This window comes from Agelaius phoeniceus, chromosome 19, assembly GCF_051311805.1.
Source record: "Agelaius phoeniceus isolate bAgePho1 chromosome 19, bAgePho1.hap1, whole genome shotgun sequence".
In the NCBI taxonomy this organism is placed as follows: Eukaryota; Metazoa; Chordata; class Aves; order Passeriformes; family Icteridae; genus Agelaius; species Agelaius phoeniceus.
Window position 1 is genome coordinate 7,781,028 of NC_135283.1, and position 21,707 is coordinate 7,802,734.

Sequence of the window (21,707 nt, forward strand, 5' to 3'; positions counted from 1 at the left end):
AAGTTTTAAGCCTGGAGTTGAGATTTAGGGGCATGGATTTCCTGTTGTGGCTGATGAATCCAAGATCTCCAATATCACTGCCTTCTGTCCATGCCAAATCTATCTTCGCAGGGAGGTTCTGAGGGCAGAATTTCTGTCTCCAGCATTCAACATGTCCCTGGGCAACATCAAACCAGGAGCGTTCTTTAACAGTTTCTGTGCTTCTAATTGAGCAATACCCAGTAAATAGCCCCATATCTGTCCAATAGTGATTTATATTCCAATCCATCTTCGTGCTACAAAAACCACAGCAGCTCTGTGGTATTTTAGTACCATACTGAAAGAAGAGATCACAAATGTATATCTGCATCATTTCAGTCACTGAAAAGTAGCTATTAATGCCCATCACATAAATGATATGCTTAAACAAGGTAAACACACAAATAAAGTTATTTGGAAGGGCTGTGACAATATTGTAAGTACATTTGTATGATTTAAAATAATTCACATTTTAATCCTTTTTTTTTCCCTTCAAAGGCTTCTTTGCTCAGTACATTTGAACACTGTTTTTGGTAGAGGTCTTAACTAGTCCTATGTGATACAGGACAAGAGGACATACACAGATAAAGCTAAACATTTAGTGAAGGCAAAGGAACTTCAAAGGACCTTCTAAGTGCCACCTCAGCACAGCTGTGCTGCCATTGGCATAGCCCTGGAAGATGCTGTGATTTAAAGTCATGTATGTGATAGGTTTCTCTGTACTCTTCGCAGAGTGGCAGGAAAAGGGGGACTACAGAAATGTGAGTGCACAGGTTTAATATCATCAGTAGCCAATTACTGTGTTGCTATGTTGCCTCCAGCTGCTGGCTGGGACACAGAAGAAAGGATAAAGGAGTAAAGGCTAAAGCTGTTCCTTTTTTCTTTTTAATAATTTCTTTTTAAACATCTTCTGAGAGAAAAGAGACACAATTAGTTCTTATTAGCCCTTGCCCACTCTTCTCCTTCCCCTTCCTCCTCATCCCAGTGTATATCCCACATGTATCTCTGTGTCAGCATGACACATTACTGTGCTCTGTGAAACATCCTCTCCTGCTGAACAGCCTGCCTGACACAGGTGGCACTGAGTGGTTACAATGAATAAGAATGCAGTACACGCTCTTCTTCTATGCAAACTTACAAGAGAAAATGCTTATTTCATCATCTTCTTCACATTTTCCAGTTCAAACTGCACAATGATTTTTGGCAGTCAAGTAAACTTTATTTTCTTATTTTCCCAGCTTAAAAGCTAAAATGTCCATTGTCAGACCTAACCTGGTAGTTTGGGTCTGGTTGTTGCTCAGGATACAAGCAAGAACTTGATAAAAAATACCTTGCTGGAGGTAAAAGTGCTCAGTTCTAATTGATTCTGTTGGAAATTTCATAACACAGACAAAGAATTACTGATTCAAACACTTACTAAGTTACACAGCTACCACACACCAACAGCACCACTATGAGCTCTTGAGTGTCTGTCACTTTCTGAACAGGAACAACACATACCAAATAAAAAAGGGTACATGCTAAAGGATTATTTAATCTTTCCAACTTTCTTATAAGGCCTATAAGCCCCTGTAATACACACTGTCCTTTATAGTAAGAACAGTTTTATACCCCAAATTTATGTACATGTTCCTCCTCTGCTGCAGAATCATCTACTGATGTTTTCCCTCAGCCTGCTGGATGACACACAGCTTAAATGCTCCCACTCCTTCACCCTCTAGATCCCATGCCAATCCACAGATTTGGTTTTGATTATTACACAGAGTTCATTGATGACAATTTTTCAGTTTTTCCCCTTAAGCTCCTTTCTAGCATCTAATCCTAAAATACATTGTTTCATTCTTCCATCTATAAGCAAACTGTGCCTGCTTCAGTTTTCAACCATCACAGATTAACACTTCTGGGATGAGAAATATTGAACTTGCACTTCTCTCCAGCATCAAATGCTACTCAGAATTGGGAATGGCAACAGTGTCATTTATCTCACAGCAGAACTGACATGTGTCTTTAACACAGTAGCCACTCCATCCAGCTGCAAGGCAGAAATATCTGCTGAATATCTGGTGACTTCTTGATTTAACCATTTTGGATGAAAGTGAGGGGAAAAAAAAAAAAAAAAAAAAAGGAACATTTCCCCTCACTTCCTTAATGGCTAGGTTCAATTTGTCAGGAGCTGAGGCCTTGACAGCTCCCACTTCACAGCTGCCACCAGCAGAGCTCTTTGGAAAGCCAGATCAGTACCTTGCTGCCACAAACAGCCTCAGCCAAAGTGTGGCACCTTTCCAGATGGGCAGCAGACACCTTACACACATTACGAAGTTCCCACTCATGTCCTAATTCACACTTTCAGAATTCCAGAGCCATTTCAGCCACAGGGGATGGCAGCCACTAGTAGCCACAGTAGCAATGTAGCTGCTTAAATGTTGAATGTCACCATCCTAAAGGATGGACTGACCATAACAGGTAACTAACATTTGCTTTCTGAGAAGAAAAAGTAATTTCTGATATACGGAAATTGCAGGCTTTTGCCATTAAACTGCAAACATAGACTTGTAAATGCTGATGTCAGGATTTACCAGGAGGAGAGTGATGTGGATTCTTATTAATTCTGTTTAGCATGGCAAGGCTTTTGCCTCATGAACTGGTGGCAGCTGAAAAATAACCTTGGATATGCCTGCGCCTTCCCCAGATATCCTGACCTTGGTAATATGATTCAAATTCTCTGTACAAAATGACATGGAACATCCCCATCCATTAGAGTGGCCTCTCAGTTAACAATATTTCATTGATGTTGTGTCAAAAATACACACTTTAAATAACATATTATTATATATTATTGCATTTCAATATGTCATACATTTATTAATGTTTGTAACAAGAAAAAAAAAAAAGCAAAGAATCATCATTTTTGAGTCCAGGAAATGTATTTTAACAGTTCTAAAATACAAAATTATATTTCATTTAAAGCATATGGTGCGAGGAGACCTGCACACTTTTAGTATAACAGCAGGATCAGTGTGAGAGAAAAAAATCTTCAGCCTTTTTCATACCAATGACTATAACTCCAAGTAGAGAATCATGTACACAGACAAGATATATGTTACTTCTGCAAGGCTTGAAATAAATATCTATGTTTATAAATAGACCTAAGTGCAGGATGAAATAAATCCAAATAAGATACTATCAATGCAGCGCACAGGGTCTACTAGAAAATAGGAAAGGGGCATTAAGAACAAAGTGGGCAAATTTGAAAATTCTTTTGAATATATCAAACTGTAGCTGGAGGCCAGCTGCTGCTCCAGTCATTTTTTTTTCTAAGTCTCATCATTAGGAACTGAAAACTGGAAAGCAACTTATTTAAATAAACATGAGGAGGGAGAAAGGATGGGCAAGGCCTTTGGTTGGGATCTGTTAGCCCAGCTTCAATAGCATCTTTAACCTTCTAATGGATCTGCTGCCCAATGTCCAGAAAAGCAGATCCTGTTGATGTTTCTGATGACATCCAGTGAGTGCATTTCCAGGGACAGCACACCCACCTTTGGAAGGGCACCATGGTCTGCTTTGAATCACTGCATAACTACAGCTGAGAGACAGTAACATGATTTGAAAGGTCCTCCTGCCAAACTGAGATCATATCCCAAGCTCAACATTAGAGTACAATGCTGTTCATGGAGTGAATCATTCTCCAGGTCTAAGATCTCCCAGGAAACTTCCCACGGCAGATAAGTGAGCTCGTTTTATGGCACCAGACAAGATTAAATGTCAAGCAGAGCAATGAAGAAGATGCAGAAGTATATTCTTGTGCCTGTTCAGGACTCATTCCGTGGGTCATCTGTGTCAGACAACCAGAAACTGAGAACACACCAAGATGCCCATCTGAGACTTCACATATTCCAAACTGATGCAATCTCATGGACAACTGAAGCAATAAGGAAAGAAAGGTCCTGATATAGAGTAAGGTGCAGATCCTGAACTTGTTTTCTCCTGTGCATGATCTACTAACATCAAAGTCTGCAGTCTACATCTGAAAAAAACCAGCATTTTTTCCTGTTTTAAATTCCATATTGAGGGTGAATAAACAAGTTACTTTAACCTGCTGGTTCCACTGCAAGTTCACTCACTAACACGCAGAGCACGCAGAACTGTAGAAGAATTAGAAATGGTAAACAACTATTTAAGCGGCAATACTACGCTTGTTTTTTTATTCATTAAAGTTTTTGATGTTTGCGTCAGACTTTTGACTTTCCAAAGCTACTCTACATCAAAAATCACGATTAAGACCTCTAAAAGTATATCACAAGTCAGTTTACAGATGACTTTGATGTCTTATTGCTATCCATTCCTCCTGGACCATATATAACATTTAATTTTTTTTATTCCTGCAGTGCTGAAATATGGTTCATACCAGTATCTGTCCTTTTAGTAATCACCAAAGCAAACCTTGGCAGTTGTCATATATTGCACTCTTGAGAAAAATGCTAGTGATACTCTGAATTGACTGAATAGCATGGAATCAGAACTAACTGGCAGAGGAACCATTTCACTGATTTCAATCCATAAATCTCTTTTCTCCTACCCTGTTTTAGTTTAGAAGCTGCTGAATGTAGCCATTACCTTGTAATGTACAGAATAGACCAATTATTTATATGGATATTAATTTAAAGACATGATTGTATTCATTAATGCCCCATACGAGCAGGCAGATGTGTGGATCTTGCTGATTAACTTTCATTCATGCACACTGAGCTACAGAATAACAGTCCTTGGCCAGCAGACTCTAATTCCTTTTATTTCCCCAGGGATCAACATCAGGTATAATGTCCTGGCTTGCCTTAAAAATAAAGTGGTTTCAAACAGAACTTTACCTGCTTTAGGCAACAATTTCAGTCCTTGAGTGTGACCTAAAATGACTCATAAGACATAAGGGCACTGATGTGGAAGGTTTAATTACTTGGCAGGGATGCACTTGCTGTCTGTTATATATGATAGAGATAATTCATGCTATAGAAGTAGATATATATGTGTATAAAATATTGAAAAGATCCAAAGTTATGTTTCTGACCACTCTGGCTGGGAACAGAGTTCTATTCTTATTTAACCAGTTCCTGGACAGCAGTAAGATAATATCAGGTCTGTTACCGTATGAATGGAATGGTCCCTGGCTGTTATGGGGGATTTCCTCTGGCTTCTGCATTCAGGAGATAGCATCTGGACTTTCCTGGAATGGAATGTCTCGAGGAGCTCACAAGACATACACCTGGACATTACTTCATCATGGTACTCAGAAACTAGTACATGTGAATGCATCTTCTGCCTGGACACTCAGACATTCGTCTGCATCTCTGAGCTCACCTTTGTCTGTTTCTACATCTGTATGGATTCAATTATACATGAGAAGGAACACAAAGAAATATGTCGTCATCCCTGCTCCAGGCAGAATAAACTGTATATAAGCTGGTCACTGGAAACACTCGGTGTGAACCTTAGAGGGAACACTGTCACTCTGTCAGCAGGAGCCCAAGGTCACCCAGCAGCTACACCGGGGCTGACACTGTCTTGGCTGTGGTGGGATTTCGAAATTCTCTATTTTTTTGTTATTCGATCTAATAAATCTCTGTTAAATTTTTATAAATTTGGCTACAGATTTGATCATTTACAACACTGTCTAAAGCAAATGCTGCTGCTCAACATGTTTTTATGAGAAAAAAGAAAAAATGTATGGCCAAGAACTGTACTGAGTCTAAAAGAATTCTAGAAATGGGGCTTTTGAAATTAAGTCCACAGAGAACCAGGAGACCAAAGTCAGATGGGCTACAGAAAGGCAAGGGATAAAAATTGGGGGACAAAAGGCAGAGCTCTTGCAGAGGTGAATTGAGGAAGGAGTCCCAGCAAAGTACCAGGTCAGTAGGAAGTGGAGTGGTTTTTTCATCCACCACAATCACCCATGACAGGCTGGAAATCCCTGCTTTGGAGATTGAAACCCAAGGTGCTTCCTGCCCAAATATAAGATATTTTATTGTGCTGATTGCTTTGGTGCTCAAGTGAATCCAAGGCAAAAAGAGCAGAGAAAGTAAAAGGGTGCCATTCTTTGTGACATGGAGGAGTGTGATTTGCAAATGAATAAGGATTGGCATTGTTTATCAGAAAGGGCTGTTTATCTGAAATGGACTGCTTGCTAAGTTCATTAAAATGGATAACTAAGAGACAAAGCTGGGCCTGAGAGAGAACAGGAACCTGGGGAGTTTCCTCAAAAGCAGCATTTCTTCTTCTGCATGTAAACTCACTAAAAATATCTTGTGCTGAAGTTCTGAATCTTGAAATCCAATTATCTGTGTCAATGACACTCAAGGCTTCAGGACCTGCTAAGCCACTTTCTCAGGAAATGGAGAATCACACATACAGAATAAGAGCACAACTCAGAATAACATCTGATGGTGCTTGAATTGTAAATGTGTGACCTGATACTGTCCTGAAATCGTTGGACAGCACAAAAAGTAATACATCACGGGTCACTGCAACCTTATTGCAAAAAAGTGGATCAAAGAGGTATAAATATTTGGCAAATAGCCCTGCCATCCCTTTTACTCCTGTAATATATGTTAGAAATAATTCATGCTATAAAAGAATGTATTTTATAAAGATTGTGAAACCCAAATGAGTCTCTGACCACAAGCAGCCCAGGGACAGAGGTCTACTTTGGAATGTTGAAATTCCTGAAGGCAGCAAGAGAACAATACCCTGTTTACCTATGAATAGACGTGGCCAGGGCAATGATTGTTTTCCTCCCGGGTAATCAGGAATAATCATCATCGCTTGACTCATACTGCTGAGATAACAGAAGTTGCCAGAAAGATACATCTGAATAGGGACTTCCCCTGACATGAACAGCGCTTGCCTGCCACTACTCAGGAAACAGCAACTGTCCCGCCCAGCACAGTGAAAGAAACTCTCATGCATATGCGGGGCTACAAAGGAAAGCAGCACCTCTGCCTCAGGCATAAAAAACTGCATAAAATAGCCTCGCTGGAAACAGCATGTGTGAACAAAGGGGGATCCGATGTGATAGAGGTCGGATCCAGGTTCACCCAGCGCCCATCCCGGGCTCGACACTGTCTCTTTGGCTGTGGTGGTTTTGAGGACCATATTTTGGTCGCGGAAAAAGATAAATAAAATCTTTTCGCATTTTTGATAATTTGGCTTTTTGATTGATCATTTATAACACTCCTGAATGTAATGGGAAGAATTTTATCAGCCTCAGACCAGAAATAGCTATTAAGTTGCCTTCTGTGTGATGGCCACAGACTGGGCTTTTCTCCCCTTGTAGGAAAACAGTGATGTTGTCCTTTATACCCTCCTATCAGATAATTTCTTCTCTTAAGGAGAAAGAAAAATATTGCTTTATTTCCAAGCAGTCTAAAAAATAGTAGGAAGGTCTCAATCTGGTTTACTAAAAGGCTTTCACTATAAACACTGAAATAAAATAATCTAAAGGAACTAGAAAGGGATGTGCTTAAATGGAAATTTTAGACACAAATTCTGTAGTGGAATAGAACAGTTTTGGTCTGCCAAGGTGAGAAGGGAGAACTAAACAGGTAACTGGTTTACAGAAATTAACCAATGCTCCCCACTAAAACTAAAGCCATGGGGAAAGGAGTGGCAAGGAGTGAAAGGAGTAAGAAGAGATATTAAGTCAGTGATCATAGATTGGTCTTGGATTCTGTTCCTGTGGGTGAGTCACTTCTGTTCCTCATAAGCTAATTTCCAAAGTGAAGCACACGAAGTAGATATGTTGCTTTCAAAATTAAATAAATATTTTTAAACCTGATAAAATTGAATTTCTAAATTAATAGCAAAAAAAAATTGTTAGGAATTTGAAATTACTGTTCCAAGAACAACTGAACTATTTCCTTCCATCTTGCTCTCTCTTAGAGCTTGAGTCTCCTCCCAGCCCCTTTTCCAAAGGAGGTTTATTATTGTAACTGTGTGCAAGTAGCTGTCTCGCTTGTTCACTGTGCATGTAAGCTAGCTTATTATAACTTTGATTTGAAACCACATCAAATCCCTTTTTTATTTATTCATTATTTTTCTTAGGATCAGTTCCATAAAACCCTTTCATATACAGCATAATCACAGTTAAATCTTCTCCAAGAAATTCCCTGGCTGCCACAGCAATTGATTCTGAGCGCTGAGAGCTGAAGTGCTTCAGCCCATATGAAACACACCTCTATTTTTAACATACAAAAAACATTACTGAGGAAGTGAACACAAATACACTACCTGCCAAATCAAATCCTCAGTGAAGCAAAGAATGAACAAAGAATTTTTATAAGGTATCAAAATTACAATCTTTTTTCTCAGAGGAGAATTTTGATTTAACCATTTTGGAAGTCTCTCAAGACAAATAACAACAAGAACAAATCCTGTTCTTATAACATGATAGAAGGTCATCAGTGGCAGTATTTGTGAGCATGGTAGGTGTTAAAAATAGGTTAGAAATTGTTGTAAAATAGTTGATAGATCATTAAGCATGTACTGTTAGTTTGGTTATTATATTGTAAAAGGGGTTAAAAGGGTAGTTGTAAGAACTACGGTACTCAACATACCATAACACGCCTCGGTAAAGTGCATCACCCCACAGCGAACTGTACAGAACTGTAATGGGCCAATCAAGTACCTTAAACCTTCATGCAAATGAAGGATCCAAAAAAAAAAACCAATCCAAAGGGACAATAAACAGGATAAAAAGGGGCTTCTGACCCACTGAATCCTTGCCACTCCATCTGGGACATCGGGGACATCGCTGCTGAGCAGCCCCAGCGCCGGTGCTGCAGCATCCTTGACGGGAATACTCCTGCTTGGCCCAGGCCCCCTTGCTTTAGGCCTTTCTTTTTCTTATAATAAATTATGAAATCACTTTAGTACCAGGAGGTTCCTGTGGGTGAGTCTAAAGGAGGTACTAAAGTACTCTCGTTTTTATCAGTAAAAACCTCATCACTGATACAGCATCTCCCAGTCTGTCAGTGCCTCCAAATTTTATCAATAATCAGACATTTGCTTCACTGTGAGCTGGTACAAAAACCCAGCTGACTTCTTAGAACTGCTGAAGACATTGAATATTCTGAACCTCCTGCATTTGACTCACTGACAACTTCCATGTCCTTGAATTTAATGTTTTGTCATTCTGTAATTTATAAATTATATGAAATGTGTAAGCCTTTGTACATAGCAGAGTCATCAGAACTCTGAGTTTTGGTTTTTTAGTTTTTGAGGTTTTTTTTTAAATCAAAACAAAAAACCTCTACACATTTTCATTTAAAAAGCAAAATGTAAATATTATCCTGAAATTTGGGCCAGAGTTGGAAGCATTACTGTCTTCCAGTAGTAACAACATCACCATTTCAGCATTTCTGTGATAAAGCCCAGATAAATTCTGATGTATTTGCACATGCGCCACGAGGACTTCCATGGGAAGTACAGAGCAAATTCCTAGAATGTCACACTGTTTCCAGTGGACATCTCATTTGTCATGACTACAAGGGAAGATAAATAATTTTCAAAAACCTTTTGCTGGAGTCTCTACTTCTCTGATATTGTAATTCACAGTGCCTTTTCACCTGCATGGTCTTACCCAACCTGTGTTACACTGGTCTGTAACACATGTACTATATGGTAGAGATAATTCATGCTATTAATGTATAAAATTTGTAAGATCCAAACTATGTCTTTTGACCATCCTGGCCGGGAGGAGTGTCTTATTCATATACATCTAGTTCCCGGACTTTGTTGAGATAACATCAGAGTTTTTAACGTAAGAATAGAAGCTTCCAGGGAGATAATTGCTGGCTTCCCTGGGTATCTAGGTCCACTCAAGAGTGATTATCACCTCGATGATTACATCTACCACGACGGGTGGCGCCACCCTGATGCATGTGAATGCTGACTTCCGGGAAGTCTTCTGATAACATCGAGACACCTGGACTGAGTCTTTGTCTACCTCTGCACATGTAAAGCCACAGCGATGCATGTGAAGAGACACAAAAAACATTCGGTCATCTCTGACTGGGGCAGAATAAACTGTATAAAAACTTGCTGCACGAGTCAGCATTCGTGAACCGAGGGGGAGACTCTGACATTTTGGAGGTCAGATCCAGGTTCACCCAGCGCCGATCCCGGGCTCGACCCTGACTCATTGGCTGTGGTGGTTTTGACGACCGAACTTTGGTCTCGCGGACAAATTAATAAACCTTTGCTAAATTTTCTTATGAATTTGGCTCTCGATTTGATCATTTATAACACACAGGTTGGGTAAGAGACAACCGCCTGCATGGAAAAAGCAATAAATACTTTAAAATACCCTTTTAGGCACCCCAACATAAGAAAATCAACACAAAACCATTATAAACTAATGAGCATTGCCAAGACTGCTAAAAGGTTCAAGATGTTTTATGTATAAAATAATTTCAGAATTGAAATATCAGTCCTTCAGCTGGATAAACAGAATTGATTAGTTCAGTGATGTCAGGACAATCTTTAAAACATGCTACATTTTTATTCTGCCTCAGAGCTGACAGATAAAAGTAAATGCTTTAGAAAAATAAAATGCAGCAATTTGGGTTTTTTTAAATCTACTAACTCTATTTATTTTATACACCAGAACAGAGACCACCTACCTTTCTTCCCCCTGTGTTTAGGCGAAGAGGAGTTAGGAAGGGATCAAAAATCATATGGCTGGTTTCAATATTGACAGGTGACTGTCTTTTCCCAACAGAGCAAAGATTCCAAGCTGAGTTCACCAAACCCCAGAAGGAGGGTACTGCAAAATATAAGAAAGTGTAAGTTTAATGGAAGTCTGGAAAGACTGTGGCAGTGCATGCCAGGCAGATGGCCAGGTAATTAATCTTGTCCGATTGTCTGTACACACACTTTGAAACTGAAAACAGGCAAATTCATCTTGCATCTGAAATTTAAAACTTCATACAACAAGACCAAAACATATGATTTCATATAATTTTGTATCAGGAAAGAAGGTGGATTAGTTCTTTTCCTCTTTGATATAATCCCAGGTTCAATAATAAACAGCTCTTTTGCTATTACAGAATATTTACTGAGCAATAGGAATGCGAGTCACTAGTCCTTATGCTAACTTTGCATATATTCCATGTGTCCTTGGACTGAAATGTTTCCATTCTACTCAACTTAAAAAAAATACTTAAAATATTTAGAAAATTAATTAAAACCCACAGAAATGTTGTAAGAGAAACACATGCTGATACTGGAGAACAGACTGTTCTCTTGAGGTTCTACCTATTTCTGTTCTGCTCACTTAAAATCTTTCTTTAGATAAAGCTTTGATATTAAAAAAAATCTTGCTGGAGAAGTCACACCCTGGTAGTGAGAAAGTTTAAGTTCCTTCCCCGGGCATGCGATGGCTTGGAACAAGGAGGAAACACTAACTGTGGATAAACTGAGTTACTTCCTGCATTTTCTAACTGGAAAAAAAGTGTGATATAACTACATACTGCTGCATATCAGAGAACTGCAGCTGAGGGTCGCATTGCATCTCATCTGCAATTTACAGAAAAGATCAACCTGGACCTCTCTTTGGCTACTGAAAACTTTTCTGTAAATGAGTGGAGTGCAATTACAAGATATACAAAGGACATATTTAGATTTGTGTCTGCAACTTTGACCTTGTCAATTGTTCTGTAGTTTTGTGTAGCAACTGAAAATTTTGCAATCTTCTTGTAAGATATTTTTGGCTTGATTTTTTTCTTTTAACATGTTGTTAAAAGCTTTAATAGCCTTTAAGCCTCAAGCATTCTTCTGATGCATGAACCATGTGTGACAAAGCCTCCAAACCCAGACTGGGGAAGACTGGGGCCCTGGGGCAGGAACACAAGTGCTTTGCCTGGTGGGTGGAGCTGAAAACAACACACTTGGGCTATAAAAAGCTTTTTTTGTTGTTCTGGTTAGTTGGATGCAGGAGTCTGTAGTGTGAATATTTGCTCCTGATTGCAATTTTTGGCTACTCTAGGGGGAGCAACAAAGAATTTTGGCTGGACTGGAACCTCATATTTACATTGGGTTTAACACATTGAGAGGATATTCCTTGGAGGGGAGAAAGGTGGAAAATATCTTCTGAATAATGCAGCCCTAGGATTATGGTGATCTTGATATTTTCCTTATGTTTTATACAACTCAGCTTTTTTTTGCCTTCAGAGTTTGAGTGTATGTAGGTATAAAACTTTGGTTAGGTTAACCTATATTTCATGTCACTTTTTCCACAAAATTAGATAAACCTTCTGGGGAATTCTTAGGTTGCTGCTTGCACAGCGAAACTTCGTTGTGTTTCTGCAGGAGTGATGGAAAGTGTTTTGCAGCTGTTGCCTGCTCCAGTAGTTCAGGTGTTGTCATCTACAAATGTTAACTCTTATTACAAAATATGTGAAAACTCAATTTTCAGTTGAAACTTTTTTATTCTTAGTGCCAGTGTGTCTGTGCAGCCACAGGTGCTACACATACAGGTGAACTCTAACAGCCATAATTGACATGGTGCTGCCAGCAGAGCTTAAAGCTGCCTTGCATACAAATTTTATGTGACTATGTGCTACTAATCCCTTAAATTTGCTAGTGACTTAGTTTTTTTTAACACCTGAAACAGACAATCAAATCAGCAACTCCTCTTAGGATATACTGCATGAAAATCTCAGAGGAGGGATAATGGTGGAATGCTTCAGAGCCATGGGAAAGCAATGATCAGGGAATAGCACCAAAAATAGGTGGAATTGCAGATGCCCATATCAAATTATGTCAGTAGTCTTTTATTTGAGTAACAAACCCTGTGTGCCACTCCAAAGAAGGTCAGATGGAAGGCCCCTAAAATAAGTGAAGCTTTGAAAAATAAATAGGCAGTATGGTCTTAAAAGGTTTTTTGGCTCTATTTACCCTCCCAGTCAATTCCCACTTCCACTGTGGACTTAGAAGCTTAGAGGAGCTCGCAGAATATACTAAACAATAGTGCTAATGCTCTGAAATTGAATAGAACAAGTGTAATGCAATTAAAACCAAGCCATCTCACAACTAGTTGGGCTTTTTCTGAAGAGAGATACCATAGCAGGTCACTTCAGCTTTTGTAAGACAGAAAATTACAGAGGCCTAAAATAAAAGTTTAGGTTAATTGCGAGAGCCTGGTTTCCCTTGTTGTGTTATTGGTCGTATTTTAAAAAAGGGAATTAATGAAACTGTAGAGCTGTAGAATCAAGGCGGGTGGGAATATTGCATGGGAAATCTGTTGCTTCAATAGTATCTAGTATTACTTAAAAAAAGCCTAAACATTCTGGCCAGAAATATTCCTGGAATTGGTAAAAAACAAGTATTTAGCAAGTTTTTTTTTAAAAATAAAAAACTTAGACAATCGTAAGTGCAATAAAACAGCAAACCAAACACATCATGTCACTATCTTCAAGCTGATAGCAAAACAGTTTATGATGCAAGTGGGATTGACCCAGAAAAGCTGCACTGGAAAAGGGCTGCTAGCAGGGGTTGTTTTATAATGTTATTTCCTGTTTGTGACAGGAAACCCTGCATTCTCTGCAGTGCCTGTCACAACAGCCTGGAACTTGAGGGGAGGGAGCTGCAGAGTTGTGGCATTGCCCTGCAAAGGTCACAGCTGTCAGCAGACATGTGAGTCTGAGCTGAAATCTTCAATTCCTCTCTAAACACCCAAGACAGGAGCTCCAGGACCTCTTTAGTCCTGTTGCTATTTCTGAGCACACAAAGAGAAAAGTTCCCCACAGCTGCACTCACCCCACGGATCAGAGTGATTCTACCTGTGCTTCAGCCCAAGGTTAATTAAGATGACTAACTTAGGACTGCACACCTAAGTTGACTAGAGGATGGGGCTGCTAAAGCAATATTAATGTCTGATTACATTTAATTAATTAGTGCTGCTGCTTAGATGCCCAAAGTGATCTACAAGTATTCAGAACTGTAACAGAAAAATCTAAGAATGTTCATGTAGGAAGCCAAGGCTTAAATTAAACATAGGTACTGAATTAACTGTTTAGTCTGAAGAAATCAGGTGTATGAATGTAGGAGAACATATACAAATAGTCATCATTTTTTATTCCAGCTTAACTAGCAGACAAGGTTCTACTTGGGCTTAAGTCATTAATGAAACAGTATCTCCTTTCCCATAATTATATTCTATTTCCATAAAAATCTACTCATGTGTGGAATTTGCTGCTTTTTTGTGTGTAGACCTCTGAAGCATTTAGACAATTCCTGTAATGTACAGGAGCTACTGTGACTCTCTAGTTTGCACACAGGCCAAATACCAGCTCTAAATATCATTTAACAAGGTGCTCCAGCTTCTGGTTATTGTACCCAAAACCTGAATATAGTGATCGTGTCATCTCTTCCTCTATAAATCCCCCTAAACTTGCACTGCTTGGGAGCTGAGTTGTTGCAAACATATTACACAGATATCAGATCATAAGTTTGTGTCTGATCAATGCCTTCAATCTTCTCCTAACAGAAAATTCAAGAGTTTATATGCTGTGTATGCTGGCACACTATGGACAACAGATTTTTGTGTGTGTGTGTGTGTGTGTTATATGGTGAGGTGGATTACTTACATTTTATACCTGTGCAGGAATCTCTGACTTCTTTATTTAATTTGTATCTTATTGCAGCTGCTCTCTTTTCAATTTACTGGGAACAATTTATATTGAGATAGATGAAGATGCTTCAGCATCAGCATGACACAAAAGGATGAGGGATTCTAATGCTTTTACTAAACCCATGCAAAACAGGAGTGAAACAAAAGCAGCTAGAAAAATAATGGAAGAATTGAGAGCTATTCTGGTGATGAGTACCAAGGATTTGCTGAAATAAACATGAGCCTCCCCTCTCTAGAGGAAAGCAATGAAAGGTGTCCCAGAAGGATGTCCTTCCATAGAGACAGCAAACTTGCAGATAAGCAGAATGGTATAGCCTGCAGGGAACAATTTGCATTTGTGCTGAGAGGAGCCAACAGTTTTCCCAGGATAGGAACTGGGAAAGGTGTGTACTGTGTATGACATATGAATTGCCTAACTGCAATAAAAAGTCATGCTGGACTCAAAAGATTTGGGTCCTGGAAGGGCTGTGGACAAGTATCCAGTATGAAATGACTGGAGGCAAGGACTCTGCTTTAGCAGCAACTATAGAAACAACACTTTTTGCATCCAAAAAATTTGTAGGTTTGGTGCTTGGTTTGGTGTTTGGTCATGGTTTAGTTGTGGGTCTGGGGTGTTGGGTTAAGGGTTCTATAATCTCAGAGGTCTTTTCCAACCTTAGTGATTTGATGATTGTGTAATAGATATCCCACTACAATGAAGTCACGTCTCTTTAGGAATGAAAAGCCTTGTGTTGTTGTTTTTTGTGTAAGCCAGTGAAGAACCAAATAGAAATGAAGAATCTTATTTAATTGCCACCAGAATGAAGGTGCTCTGGGTTGTTTTGAGCCTTTGTTTAAACAGGGGACAGAAGCCAGAAAATTTCAAATACAGGAAATAAATAGGGTGGCTGGAAGTAAGGGAGCATTTTCAAAAAATGCTGTCCAAATAAGAAAAATGGAAAAGGTGATAAACTCTGACCAGTTGAATAAGAAACTAAAATAAGACATGCCAGAAGAAGATATCAAAGAACAATTTCCAAGGGTCTTAAAAGCCACTAATAACTTTTTTAAGAGTATGAGAAGCAAGGACACTGGCTGAGTGTGTTCGACCAGCTGGTGATCAGGTTGTAAGAGCAGTGCAGGAAGCATTATGTGTCAGTAAAACTGTATGAATTCTTTTCCTTACTGCTCACAAAATGGTGTCAAGGGATGTTCCCACACATCTTTTATGAGCTCTTTCATGAGGAATGAATCTGAGAAACTGTCTCAGAATCAAGCACCAGAAAAGTGACTTTTAGTATAAACAGATAAAATTAACAAATTCATTCAGGTCAGACAGAACTCTAGGATGAATACCACAGTGATGTGAACTGCCAAAATCCTTGCTTAAAATCTGCACCAGTCTTGGAGAGACAAAAAGTGGCAAATGTGATCCAATTTTTATGGTGTTTATTTTTATAGATGCTTGTTTTTCCCAAGGTATCTGCTATGATCCCTGTCAATGACACAAGGTGAAGTCTAGGCAGGACAGTCAGGTTATTTCTGTTTTACTGCACCAAGCCTGTAAATTCCTCTTTGAAATCTGCTCAACTTCCAAGAGCACAGATTCTCTGAATGTAAGTTTCTCCAGAGTTCAGGAATTTAAATGAAAAGTGTCAACTTATCCATCAGCACATCTTTGTTTATATTTTTAAGCCTTACCACTGGCCCTGGCAATGGCGTAAAACACCATAAAAGATTGTATTTGTGCAGTGATTATTCTTGCCCTGTGTAATTACTGGTACCTCAGATAAAATCTCAAGCTACTTTATTGAGGCTGGAAATTGGAACCACAGAGAGAATCAGTAATCTGTGTACATCAATAAAGCAATCCATTAATTATTTCCACCTACGCAGCTTGAAAAAAATTATCATACCAATTCCTCTGGATAACCACATGACCTGCTCTGCCTCTACATAAAAGCCAAAGGTAAAGTCATAAAAGCTTTGAGAGATAAATCAGGGACACCAAAGAAATGACAGAGTATAGAACGACATTCATCTCAGTAATTGGTCACAGAAATCTCCAGACTGCTGTAACATTAGACACTATCACAATGGCTTCAAATTTGAGAACTGAAAGTGTTCTGTTTTCTTTTTAGCAGCAAAGCGTTGACAGCTGAAATAAATCCTCCAGAGTAAGACAGCATTGCCATTATTCAAGAGATAGTAAAAAAACTTAAAAATTTTAGCAATAAATCTTGAAACATATAAAAAATTAAAATTTTTAAGAACTCCAGCAGCATCATATTCTATACTGCTAATTCCATACTGATCCATTCAAATGTCATCTTCCCTCTGTATGAAGGATTCTCAGTGACAAGAAATGTTGAACCACTGCACTTGTTAAATGAGAGATAACAAAAAACAGGAAGGGGAAAATGAGGTTTTGAGATTCTGGTATGATACTGTCTTTTAAAAAGTGGCTATTTTCTGCTATGCCTTTAATAAAGACATCATGCAATACCCTCTTGAATTTACCTTTTAAATTATAGCTGCTTATTTGTTCCTAATTAGACATTTTCTTAAATTAAGAGTTAAATTACCTGGGAAAAAGTATTTAGCAGTCAAAATTAGTGACCTCTGGCCCTGCAAAGCTTTTGCTTTTTTTTTTTTTACAAATTTAGAATATAAGTGTAGAACACAGTACCACTCCTTTCGTTACAGTGATTAAAACAGACTAATTCACTTCTATAAATTATGTCAAGCTAGGGGTAAAGAGTAGTTATACAACAGTATGTAATTACGTTTTTCTCTGCCACCCTCTGGTGAGTTCACACATACTAGAACTATACAATCAAACACTAATGCTTCTGAAAAATATAGGTCAGCTGCCTGTAGAGGTATTTAGAGATGCTTCTCATATTGACTTTTCTCTTTTCATTATTCATGTGCCAGGAGTAGAAATGGGCACCTAGAGGGAGAGGTATATCCAGGTCCAAAACTAAGCAGGTAACCCTTCTAGGGTCAGGGTTACTAAATTTCTGAGAAGATAATGTGTTTCGCTCTCATTCTAGTCAAAAAGATACTATAGTTTTGGGGGAAATGGGTTTTTCCCCCAAAAAATACTTTTTTGTAATATGAGTGAAGGTCCTGTTGGTGAAAGAGCTAGCACAACTATGGCAAAAAAAAAAAAAAAATTGGAAATGAAAACAGATTAAAGAACAGTTTGGTTTAAAGGTTAAAAAGCAACTGGGATGTTTAGCGGAGCTGGCACAGATTGTTCATTCAAGTGTCAGTCTTGGGTAAGGGAAATCCTTCTTGGCAAATGAACTAAAAATGAGAAAGGGGAGGACAGCAGCATCCTACCCCTCTTTTCCATCCCCAGTCCCTATGGGCTGGATCTGTGCCCTGCCTGCCTTTGAGTGGGACATTGGGCCCACTTCCTCTGCCTGCCAGTGCCTAGGCTGTGGGTATGACTAATGAGCTGCCATGAATTACTGCCACTCAGCTGGTAATTTCTAACCACGTCTGGTCAGCCATCAATCACTGACAGAGTTCAACAGATTTCCCTCAAACCAGGCACAGACACAACTGAGAGCATTTGCCTGGCACTCATTGTAATTTGGGGGGTGGAAAGCAGGGAGAGTTCACCCTGGAGTTGAAGCGTGGACTGAAAGGGAAAAAGCTGAAATGCAAAAAAAAGCTGTCATGGTCGTTCTGGACTTGAAATGGGACTTTGCATTAAAATGCAGGAAACCCAGATTTTGAACTATCCTGTGATCTCTAATCTTTCCTCTTCATGTTCTTCATCTTTGGGTTTTTTTGTGGCTCATGCTGTAGAACTGGGGATTAAGGCTGTGCTGTTAAAATGAGTAACTGTTCTGAGACAGGATGAGTGAGATGTAAGACTTTAAAGAGGATCCAGAAGAAAGGTGAAGAAAGCCTCAAATAGATGAAATTGAATAGAAAAAGTTGTTCAGAGAAAAGTAATTCGAAACTTATTGTTTTAAGGGAAAAGACTGCTTATCCAGCAGATACCTTGAGCTCTATTCTGTAGATTCAGCTTTATTTTAATTTATTTGGGTTACTATCGATCCTTCTGCTGAAAAATATAAGTTAAAGTATGAACAAAAAAAATAACAAAAGACAGCATATTTATACTATCGAATGTGCTTTTTCTAGGTATCCCCATGCCTTACAGTATACTGTTACTAAAATAAACATAACTTTCAGATATTAAGTTGGGATTTAACTATTTATTGCCAAATCCAGTGCATGCCGGCTGGTGCATCCTTTATTAGAATGGGTTTACTGAGCATCTCACTCTGGAACTGCAGGGCATTAGGAGATTCAGTTTGGAGAAGGCAGGTGTATGGAGCACTCAGGAGAGGTTAACAAGTCCCATTCTCAAAGGCATTTTTGTGTGTGATAGCAACCCCTTGAGAATTACTTGTAGCTCTGCACTATTTTGGTTTCCCACAAGGCTCCTGCAGGTAATGACAGGCAGGAGGCAGAAATGTCCAGCCTCTGCTGACTTGCAAAGACAAGTGGGGAGCCAGCACAGAGTTCAGCACTGAGTGCTGCAGTTTGTATCTGTAATGACTATTCAAGACAGTGATGTTCTCTGCTCTGGTGTTTTCTGGAGAAATCAGATTTCTCTGACCCCATCCCATAGGGCTCTGGCTCTGCCTGGGAATGCTGTTTCTGCAGTGAGATTACCAAAACACTGTAACTTTGATTATTCTTGGAAAGGCCAGAAGTGAGCATAGCTGACTTGATAAAATTACTCACAGGCTGGAAAAAATGTTGTCTGGGCAATCCTGATCTCTTAGAAGGCCAACCTGGTACTGCCAAGCCACAACTCTAAACAGAGTCAGAACTACAAAATACTTTGGAATGGAAAGAAACCTTGGCTTCCCCTCAGAGACTACATCAAATTATTCAGGTAATTGCTGGGCAGTGATTGATCCTTCACTGAATGATTCATTTTCCTTTTTGTGGTGAAGACTCTCAAAGTCTCATATTTCTTTTGGGACAGAATCTAGTCCCTGTTTCCCTGACCACCTATTGGACACACAGCAAGTGGCACTCAGCCCCAGCAGACAGGCTGCTGAGCACAGCAGCCAGTGAAATCCTTATCTAGGAAAACTTCCATGTTCATGGAGAATCCAGATCTCTTGTACCCAGAGATTCATTTGAAATACTTTTCTGCATTTCTGTGTGTGCAACAGGCAGAAGCACTTTGTGGTCCCTCTCACTTGGGATAAACCTGTTTTTATGGGAGTTTCAGTAAGGAGCCTCTAGGGAAGTCTCACTTCTGCTCTCTCTTCCTCTTGAGCAACATTGGTATCTTGCAGGTCTCTGAAGCATCTGACAAACTCTTTGCGCAGGAGTTACTCACTGTGATGTAATGGGATAGCTGAGTGCAAGGGTATTTCTTGTTTCATGCCACATTTTCTGAATTCTGTATTCTGGACTAATACACTGCATAGCACATAGAACTGTTTCTTACCCAAGAAGTTCCTGCATCATCAATCAGCTGAATGTCAGGTGGTCACTACTATGATAGGTGTAAGGCTGATCATTATTTACCTAGTTTTCAGAAAGACTGAATGAATTGTCTGAATTCTCGGAAATCAGGTAAAAATAAGGGAAGATAGGAAAGGATGCACTTTGTCTTGAAAAAATGGGCCACTTACATAATCTAAAAAGTCTGTCAATGTGCTGACTAGTCCAGAAACATAATTTATCAACAACATAAATACCGAAGAACTTCTTAAATAGGAAAGAAACTGCACTGCTATCTGTAAATCCCCTGCAACCTAGAGAACAAATGAAATTAATCATAATTAAACCTTCACCAAATAGCTAAAATGTGATACATGGATGGGAAGACATCTAACATTACATGTAAACCTACTCTTTAAGTTCCAAACCTGCTTGTTAGAGCTGTTCAGGTGGGTCTATTCATGACCCTCTTGGCTTTTCTAGAGAATGGAAGGCAAATACTACATGCTTACTCATGTTTTCCATACTATTAAAGTAAGTTTTCTGCTTTTAATCCTTTATGAACTTTCCAACATTAGAAAATCGTATACCATTGGATTAATTGCTTTTTGTGATAGTCAAATATACTGCTTTTATATACTGATATACAAATATACTGATTTTTTTTTATTGACAAGGTCACATTTCAAAACTTTAGGTCCATTAATGCATTCAGTTTTGAACTGTGCTGTGAATCTGAACTTCCAAACAAACTTGCTGATCTTGCTGAGGCTGCTTTTGGACAGAGATACAGCAGATGCTGAGTTTTGCTGTCAGTGAGGAAACATTCTGAAAATATATTTGTTTTCACAAGGCTGTGAAGATTCTTAAATACTCACCTAAATGTGTATTAAATGATAGTAGCAAGTGTGTTTTCATCTACTTTGACATTTCTGTCTTGGCAGTTGAACACAAAGGAATGTTCTGCAGCTATACCACTGCACAGGAGAAATGGCAAGGTTCTCAGACTGGTTTTGTCTGAAAACAAACCAACTAAACCCTTCCAAAATTTCTCCAATTCCAAAAAAACTAGAGTGGGGGTGGGGAAGGAAGCAAATAATACTTTAGGCATTGTTTGGGAGTGGAGAAAGGGCGGAGAGGTTTGGATGTGATGAGACAGTGCAGGCAGGGAAGTGTGAGGTGAGGAGGGTGTGACTGACCCACTGCCATCCCACACCCTTTGGAAAAAATGATCACCTACAAATTTCAACAACAGGATTCAGAATGTAGAGCTGAAATTCATGTTCAACGTAGTACAGATTAGAGATTTTGATCTCTACTCTCACATCCTTTTTCTGTCTAGATTTAAAACTCACTCTCTGCAGGTAAAATACAGGTAAAAGTGTACATGTCTCCATCTACCTTTACTCTATTACAAGGATTAGATCTTGAGTGCCAACAAATTGTAGTAGGTAAGACCAGGACGTCAATGATTTTCTATTTTTCATGCTTGAATTTAAGAAAAGGCCTTTTCGAGTTCTTTTATTAAGTAAGAAGCGCT

The 21,707-nt window shown here is 39.0% G+C and overlaps 1 protein-coding gene across 2 annotated transcripts in view; it reads right to left on the minus strand.

Moving 5' to 3' along the window:
- The window catches only part of CA10 (carbonic anhydrase 10), a 206,605-nt gene that overhangs the window by 116,331 nt on the left and 68,567 nt on the right, over window positions 1–21,707 (minus strand). For both annotated transcript variants that reach the window (XM_054645049.2, XM_077188154.1), the window contains one exon: window positions 10,689–10,831. In XM_054645049.2, coding sequence (XP_054501024.1) covers window positions 10,689–10,831 — 143 coding nt within the window. The remainder of the gene's footprint in view (window positions 1–10,688; window positions 10,832–21,707) is intronic.